The sequence below is a fragment of the Nannospalax galili genome, unplaced genomic scaffold (genome assembly GCF_000622305.1).
Source record: "Nannospalax galili isolate Female #2095 unplaced genomic scaffold, S.galili_v1.0 scaffold381, whole genome shotgun sequence".
NCBI classification, from domain to species: Eukaryota; Metazoa; Chordata; class Mammalia; order Rodentia; family Spalacidae; genus Nannospalax; species Nannospalax galili.
In genome coordinates, this window is record NW_008347312.1 from 1,680,834 (window position 1) to 1,689,853 (window position 9,020).

General features: G+C 44.3%; 1 protein-coding gene across 1 annotated transcript in view; it reads right to left on the reverse strand.

The window, feature by feature from the left end:
• Positions 1 to 9,020, reverse strand: part of Vwa3a (von Willebrand factor A domain containing 3A) — a 59,024-nt gene that overhangs the window by 46,957 nt on the left and 3,047 nt on the right. The window contains 3 exon segments of the mRNA XM_008843831.2: positions 655 to 732; positions 816 to 940; positions 5,818 to 5,941. Coding sequence (XP_008842053.1) covers positions 655 to 732; positions 816 to 940; positions 5,818 to 5,941 — 327 coding nt within the window.

Consider the following 9,020-nt stretch of genomic DNA (forward strand, 5'->3'; position numbering starts at 1 on the left):
AATAAATTTGACAAATTGGCCAGTGTGTAAACGATCTTTTAGCAACTTATTTTTGTTAACTGGTTTGACTTTTGGTTAACTGGTTTGAGAATAACACAGTGTTTTGGGTACTTGTAAAGATGAAATAAAATCGTGCATGGGGCCCTTAGCAGTGTTTCTGGAACATTAATAAATGTTAGCTATTAATTATCATCATAACCTTCTGAGAAACCTCAAGCAAACAGCAATTATGGGCCAGAGTTTGATACAGCTGGGATGGAATAGTAAAGATCATCCGATTTGATTATGAGAAGATACGTTTTTGAGTATGTGTATGTACATATTTACATGTTACTTGTATTATCAAGACTGGCTTGGGAGCAGGATACATATATATGTTTGATGTAATTTAAAAAGGTGTGGACCAATTTGACACTGAAAGCACTCAGCCATTAGCTGGGAGATTTTAGGCATTCATCCAAAGGAACCATGAATTTTCAAAGGCTGAGAGATGCCAATTTGGTCCAACGTTTTAACCTGAAATAAGGACAAAGTGGAAATGGACGAGACCTGCTTCGGTTCCCGCTGAAATTGCTGTTTGATCACAGCTGTGTTCGGGTTGGGGACTAAGGCCTCAGCTTTGGGGTGAGGGGAACACATGAGACTCATACTTACTTCGAAAGCTTTGATTCAAAGTGGTGGATAGTCTGGGTAGAGAAATGCATTTTCCGCAAGACATTGTCATGCTCCTCCCTGAAAGAGCAGGGTCTTAGGAAGGGTCCCTCAGTCTTGGGGAGCTTGGGGGGTTGGGCAGAGGGGAAGGATTTCAGACTTACAGCACAGCTGTGCCCTGGCTTATCAGGTCAGCTAATGTAAGTTTCTCAAACTTTAAACTGTGAGTTGAAAGCCAGTCTTCAGAATCTTCCAAAGCTGAAGCTTGAGTCTCACTTCCCTGCAGCCTCTGCAAGACAGAAGCCATAGTCAGGAGACAGTGTGAAGGGAGGGGAGGATGCCCTTGGTTCCCTTCACACAGATACCAAGGGCTGCCAATGCAGAGACACCCCACCCCAAGGTATTCTGAAAGTTCTTCTTGCTAACTGGGCATGGTGGTACATGCCAATAATCCCAGCACTTGGGAGGCTAAACCAGGAGGATCTCAAGTTCAAGGACATAGCAAGATTTGGTCTCAAAAACAAAAACACATGGCCCTCCTCCCCATGTCCTTGCTGAGAGAATGGGTGAATATGGAGGCTTTGTGGTTGCCCTGGAAAGACTACCCTCACCTTGGCCCTGGCTCACATATTCAAGGGCAACTCACCAACTGAGTGATTAGACAAGCAAACTATGGCCCTACAGCATCACAGCAGATCCATAACTTCTACAGAAATTGGCCCACTGTGGCTGGGATTTAGCCAATGACTGTTAGTTTTCCCATTTTTATTTTTAGTCTTTCTGAGATAGGGTCTCCCTGTAGCCCCAGCTGGAACTGGAACTCACTATGTAGACCAGTGTGGCCTTGAACTCACAGAGATTCGCCCACCTCTGCCTCCTGAGTGAGTGCTGGGATTAATGGTGTGTGTCACCACGACCAGTAAGTTTTCCCATTTTTTGTCTCTGCTTCTAACCAAGGACCAACTGCAGAAAGCTACACGTGTTCCCCCAAACTCATCATACAAGATGCCTTCTTTTGCTGAGCACCCCCCCATGACATTACAGTCAGAGTGCTGTTTCTCTTTCTTCCATGATGAAGCTTCTCACTTTCCCTCTTGTCTCTGGGTTTGAGGGAAACACAAGTGATGGTGGCCGACTCCCTTGAAGTGAGCAAACTGGAAAGCGGCTGCTTTCTTCCTTGTTGGGTGGTCTCATTTATATCCACACTGTGTGCTCTGGATCTTTTCAGGTAAGTCTGCCTCCTGTTAATCTGAGTCCTCAGCAAACATTTGTTGACTAATTGGTCGAACAGAGAATGGGGCATCCTGTCCATCCTAGAAGTCAGGACCTGGAGTAGGGAGTGAGTGGATGCTTTGGAAAGAAAAATTCCTATTCATCACAGGACATGGCTATGAAATTCTCGATCCCGATTGTACTGAGTGGCATCTGTGCTACTCAGCACTAAGTCTGAATGCGTATGGGGCCCTGGTGATGGAGCCAAAGTCATTCATGGTAAGCACTTGGCACTGGTGATGCTTTCCAGAACCAGCAAGTGGACAGTTTTGTCTTAAGACTGAGTCTGCCTTGCCTTGCTCACCTTTTAAGGCATTTCTGAGCCATTGTTTTGAACTGGCCCCATTCTTGGTGCCAGGGGTTATGGTGTGAACAAGGTGAGTAGCCTTCTTGCCTTTTTGAAACTTAATCTAGTGTAGATAGATGGACAGTGACCAAGAAATGAATAAATATGCAGGAGGGCATCAGAAAGGAATGATTCTAATAAGAAAACAGCAGGGTTGGGGGTGTGAGTAGTATGCATGCCTTTAATCCCAGCACCCAGGAGGCAGAGGCAGGTGGATCTCTGTGAGTCTGAGGCCAGCCTGGTCTACATAGAGAACTCCAGGCCAATCGGGGCTGCATAGTGAGACCTTGTCAAGAAAGAAAGAAAGAAAGAAAAAGAAAGAAAGAAAGAAAGAAAGAGAGAGAGAGAGAGGGAGGGAGGGAGGGAGGGAAAAACAAAACAGCAGGGGAAGTGGAGAAGTTGAAGAAATGGGTAGAAAATGACTAGGGTGAAGATCAGAGCCTGCTTAGTTGAACAGTAGACAGAGAAAACCTCAAGGCCAGGCACTGAAGACTAAGAAGGAGCCAGCCTTCTGCCGAAGGGCCAGAGCGTTGGAAGAGCAGAGAGGTGGTCAAGCACTGGAGGGTAATGACTTGGAAGTGGCTTGATGTGAGACTGTGCAGATGTGCAAGGCCGGAGTCAGGCAAGAGCTTTCTGTGTAACAGCTGCCGTCTATGTACTGAGAGACATCTGGGGACACTAATGACACACCTGGCCTTAACATAAATGACAGAATGCATGAATTCCAGTGTGTGTGTGTGTGTGTGTGTGTGTGTGTGTGTGTGTGTGTCTATGGTAGGGTGCCAGTGGGAAAGGGGACATAAAGATGATTAGGATGTTCTGTATGAAATACACAAAAATTCAATAAAATTTTACCAAAAAAGAAAGGCCTTGAATGATGCTGGAGTTGGGCATAACTCCCAGCATTTGATATTGGTCAAAAGACCGAGCAGCTGTAGTTCACTGAGGGTCTGGAATCCAGGTCAGACTCTCTCTCTCTCTCTCTCCCTCTCTCCAGCATTTGATGACTATGGAAAAGGCCTCAGCACAGGTCAAAGGTGACTTGTGGGTACTTCCTTGACACTCTTGCTGAGCTCACTTTGGGCTTGTATATGTCAGGGCTTTCTTTGTGGTGGGTGAAGTGGTGAACCAGGGCCTGAAAACTGTCTCTTACAGTGAAGTGAACCACTCTGCATAGGACAGAGGGTACAGGATGAGGAAAAGCTAGAGGAAGAGAGGGAGAGTTCTCAACAGTTCTCAACAATGTGCTTGTTTCACTCAGGTGTGGTTGTAAACTGAAGGTCACCATAAAACTATGATGAGAACAAAATACTGCAACTATATTCCAGCTAGATAATGCGGCCTGCCTCATGTTCTGTGCCCACGGCCTGCTCCCAAAGGAAATGAACAAGTGTTCAAGGTACGTGAGAGTCACACTCATAGCACCTTTCACATGTTAAGTTATTTAACTCCATGAAGTAGGTTTCATCATGAGTCTTGTTATGCTGATGCCCACCAACACCCAGCTAATAATGGTGGAGGAGGGATTCAGTTCAAAGTTATTACAAGTCACACTTGAAACCACAGCAGCATATTGCTTCTCTAAACCACTGCCAAACTGTGATTGTCTTCAGGAAGGACTGAGAGAGGGAAGACTCAGGATAACTTTCTCATTATGTGATTCCAGTCTGAGAATGTCCTGCTTTTGAAATGTCCCACTTAAGATCAGGGTCCCTACCGGTCCCTTCAGGAAGCACAGCTCTGCATCACGTGAACACTAGGTGGCAGTGTTCTCTTTCAGGACGCCTCTGCGCTGGGTAGCAGCAGCCTCTCCTTCCATCTTCCCAGCATTTGAAATGGTCTGTGTCCTGTTGCTGTTATTTGAAGATCCCGTCTTACACACACGGCTTTTGACTGCCGGCCCTCCTGACCTGACACTAAAATAGGCACTTTACACAGCTCGCTGCTGGCAATTGGAACTCTTTCTCATCCTTCTCTATTTGATAGAGGAGAAACAAGAAGTCTGTGTGACTGGTAAGTGTAGGACAGACAGATCCTTTGCACGTGGAGGAAGTCACTTGTTCTGATACAAAATCAGATGACATAAAGACCCATGTCATTGGCAACTGACATCACTGAACTATTTCATTTTAGTTTTAATATTTTTATTTTAAAAATGTGTATGAGTGTATTGCCTGCATGTATGTAAGTGCACCCATGCCCTGCAATGCCCATGGAGGTCAGAGGAGGGCATCAGATCTCCTGGAACTGGAATTATGGATGGTTGTTAGATGCTGTATGGATGCTGGGAATCAAACCTAGGTCCTCTGCAAGAGCAGCCAGTGTTCTTAACCACTGAGCCATCTCTCCAGCCCCTGAACTATTTCTTCTGAGCCTTAAAACTCTATCTACTTTTCCTCATTTCCATTTTTTTTTTCTTTTTCAGACAGGGTCTCATGTATCCCAGGCTGACCTCAGAATCACTATGTAGCTAAGGCTGACCTTGAACTCCTGATCCTCTTGCCTTTACCTCCAGTGTGCCAGGATTAGAGGTATGTGTGTGACCATGCCTGGCTTCCTCCTTTTGTTTTGAGTAGACATGTTGTCTCATAAATGCTCAAACTTGAGAAAAGTAAAAGTTGTCTGTTTTTCTGAATTTTTTTATCTCTGGTCCTGTGTTTTTTTTTCTTTAATAATTTATTGAGAATTTCATACATGTGTAAAGGTGTTCTGATCAAATCCATGCCTTTCTAATTTTTTATATGTACTACTAAATCTCTCTTCTTTTTTAAAAAATATTTTATTTATTGTTTTTATTTTATGTGTATGCATGTATTGCCTGCATGTAGATAAGTGCACCCATGTCGTGCAATACCCACAGAGGACAGAAGAGGCTGTCGGATCCCCTGGGACTGGAGTTACAGATAGTTGTTAGCTGCCATGTGAGTGCTGGGATTTGAACCTGGGTCTTCTGCAAGAACAACTAATGTTCTTAACCGCTGAGCCAGCTCTCTAGCCCCACTTTTCTGATTTTTTAATTGCCAGTATGACACTTCTGATTAAGCATCCTTTTAAAGGTATCATGTTTGGATTCCAGTATGGATTTACTAGCAGGTGGGTGTGAGCTGGCCTTGCCCCATACAACCTGGAAGGGCAGTTATTTCCATGGTAGGAGGAATTCTCAGTCACTAGTGATCTTAGGAAAATGGTTAACCTGCACAGAGTCAGCCTGAAATCACAGTATGGTGATTAGAGGTTAAGACCCCTGCCACCACCCTCCTGTTCCCATAGCACTTCCTGAAATGGATCTAGATTTTAGGGAATCCTAAAAAAATGATCGGGATCTTAATATGCTTCTATATGCTCTTAAATAGCCAGCTAGGTTGTAAGATTTCTGTAACTGATACAGAGATTCTCCATTCATTTCCAAACAGAATGGGTTAGAGATGAATGCTTAATTAACATTTTCAGTTCTAGGTCCTATGTGAAGAAAAATACACAAAATCTAGCATGTTCTAGCTATGATTCGTAAGCGTCACTAGTGAATTTAAAGCACTGTGGTTGTTTACCAGTAAATCCTGGGTCTGGTTAACATGTGTAACCAGCAATCCATCGTCTGGATTTCGGTCAAGGGCATTCATACCCTTCTGGCTCCGTTGTGTCTGGAAATCTCTGTCAGTGTTTCTCTCCATGCTACAAAACATAAAGTGATTTGATCAGTGCCCCAGCCCTGTGTCCCCTTTACATTGCCAGCGCCTCCTTTCTTCTCCTGGCTCCTAAAAGGATTCCAGGAACATTTTTAGTTCTGTGTGAGAACTGAGAGGGTTCCCACAGATTTGTGATAAAAATGAGGACTCCAAGCCTCATGAGAGTTTTGATAGTTAGCTATGAAAAGCCCCAGGTCCATGGGAGGTGTTGACTGACCATTTCCTGGTTGCACTTCAAAGTTTATTTCCCTTTCAAATCTCAGGAGCAAAATCTTGTTGCTGCTACTATCATTTGGAAATTCAGAGAATCATGTTTATCAGGGATTTTTCCAGCAATGTATCATCTTGGCCATGACTGGTTTGAGTGCCCATATGGAAGCACCCAACATGTATTTTCATGAGGAGGAAAATGACACACACAAGAACACAAATGGGGCATACAGACAATAGTTCAGCTCAGATCTTCAACACACCAGATATTCATTAAGCATCTAAAAGTATAAGGCCTTGTGCTTCATGCTGAGGGTACAATGACAAATAACTCTCAGCCTTGGCACTTTTGATATTTGGGTGGCTAATTCGGATGTGGGGCTGTCCTGTGCAGAGTCTTCAGTGGCATCTCTAGCCCCTACCAGCTTGTTGCACCTTGTCTCCATTCATTGTGACAACCAAAAATGCCATAGACATATTTCTTGGTGGGCAGAACTGTCTCCAGTTGAGAACCATTAAGATAGGCATTGCTCTGTCCTTGCAGACTATTTGTTCTTGATGGGCAGATTTCTATTAAAAAATTAGTAGTGGGTAGGCAAGATGGCTCAGCAGGTAAAGATATCTGCTGTCAAGCCTGGCAACCTGAGTTCAATTCCTAGAACCCACGTGGTAGAAGTAGAGAACCGACTCTCGTAAGTTGTCTTCTGACCTCCATAAGCATGTCATGGAGTGCACATGTATGTATGCATATACACACACAAATAAATAAACGTAGAAACAATAGTTACAAACTGCCAAATCACAGTTACGACTCACAAAGGAAACAACAGAATGCCATGACAGCAAGTCATCAGGAAAGAGGATCATCTTTGCATGGGAGAGGGGTCCACGGTGGTATCTTTTGAGCTCAAACCTTCTTGAAGGATGACAGGAGGAGGCCAGGCTGAGAGTGTGGTGAGAGCTGGAGTCGGGTGGGGAATGAGCATTAAGCCAGTTGAGAAAGACCTCGACCTATCCAAGGATTGAACAGAGTTGGGCCAGACTGCTGGGATTTCAACAAGAGGTGAAGGAAGGGATGGGAAGCCGTTCTGAGGAAGCTGTGTTTTCTGTGAGAACTGTGTCTCTGCTCACAGGTGAATCCCTGCGGCATGCCAGCCACAGCCTCCTGAATCAGTAGTTGACTAAGTGGGTATCTAAGATGAAGCAATCAGATTCTCCTTTGGGAATTTGGAATTAAGAGCCGTTGGACCTAGCATGTGCACTCAGACACAGAGAAGTAGAGTGGCTGGCTGTTCCTTGACACGGTGTCCATGGGGTGTTCTCTCCATCTTCTCTCCTTGCCTGCCTCTTCACAAGCTCCTCTCCTCTCCCTGTGCCTTATGAGTTGTTCCCTGAGGCCAGCTAGCACACCCCATTATCTTCTCATGCCTCTGTTCTTCCTAGATGATTCTACCCATGCTCAAGGCTTCAGCTACCATCTGTCCCCCTCTTGCACATCAAGAGGCCAGACTTCTCACTCTGACTCCAGATATTGGTATTGTGAACTCAGTTCCCTCCCCACAAGCCACATGTATGTTAAAGATTTTACAAGGCTGATTAACTGATTAGAACTTTGTGATTGTGGAGAGTTAGAATGTTTCAGATCTACAGACAAATTATTTTGGGCTGTCTTTAGTCCCCTTAATAGCTGAACACCTCTGTGTCTGACATAACATCCTGTCAACTATCAGGTAAAACCTTTGCAACATATTATTTTAATAGAGTCCTCGCTTCCACCAACCCCAAAGCTAAGAATGTCATCAGATAACATTTAAATACATTTTATTTGATGTGTATGAGTATATTGCCTGCATGTATGTGAACGCATCCATGTCGTGCAATTCCTCAGAGGTCAGAAGGCATCAGATTCCCCTGGAACTGGAGTTAAGGATGGTTCGTAGCCACCATGTGGGTGCTGGGAATTGAACCTGGGTCCTCTGCAAGAGCAGTCAGGGCTCTTAACCACTGAACCATCTCTCCAGCCCCAGATAACATTTAAAACCTATACGTTTTCTCTTACTTAGCTGTAACCTGCCTGCATGATTTATCAACATCTTTGGAAAATGCCTTGACTTAGGAGTTTCTTTTTTTTCTTTTTCTTTTATTTGTCTTTTTGAGACAGAGTCCCCCATGGCCCCAGCTAACCTGGAACTCACTATGTAGACCAAGCAGGCCTCAAACTCACAGAGATTCGCCTGCTTCTGCCTCCCGAGTGCAGTGCTGAGACTAAAGGCCTGTGCCACCACTCCTGGCTAGGACTTTCTTTTGTGCTATGACTATAAAAGTTCATATACCACTTCCACACTGAAATGTGTTATTCAGGGCAATCTGCATCCTTGTTCCTGGGTCATGGTCACACATATTGGCTCAGAATAAATGATCTCCTATTCCCTTTGAGGTGAGAGCTGCATTTTGTGTTTGCAGTAATCAATGGCACTCAATATTTCTGCTTGGAGACCTCAAACTTGACACATCCAAGCCTGAAGTTGTGAGATTGCTTATGAACTTGTCTTCTTTCCCTTGTTACCCAGTCTAGCAAAAGGAGCCACCATCTATGAGTCAAAACCTCGGAACTATTCTTAACATTCATTCCTGATGTATAATCCACCGTCTAATCTTGGTATTGTTTTTTAAGACAAGATCTCTCACAACGTAGCCTGAAACTCACTATGTAGATCAGGCTGGCCTTGAACTCATAGAGATCCATTTGCCTCTGCCTCTTGAGTGCTGGGATCAAAATATTAGGATCGATCATGGTTCTAATCTTGTTCACCTCTACACACACACACACACACACACACACACACACACACACA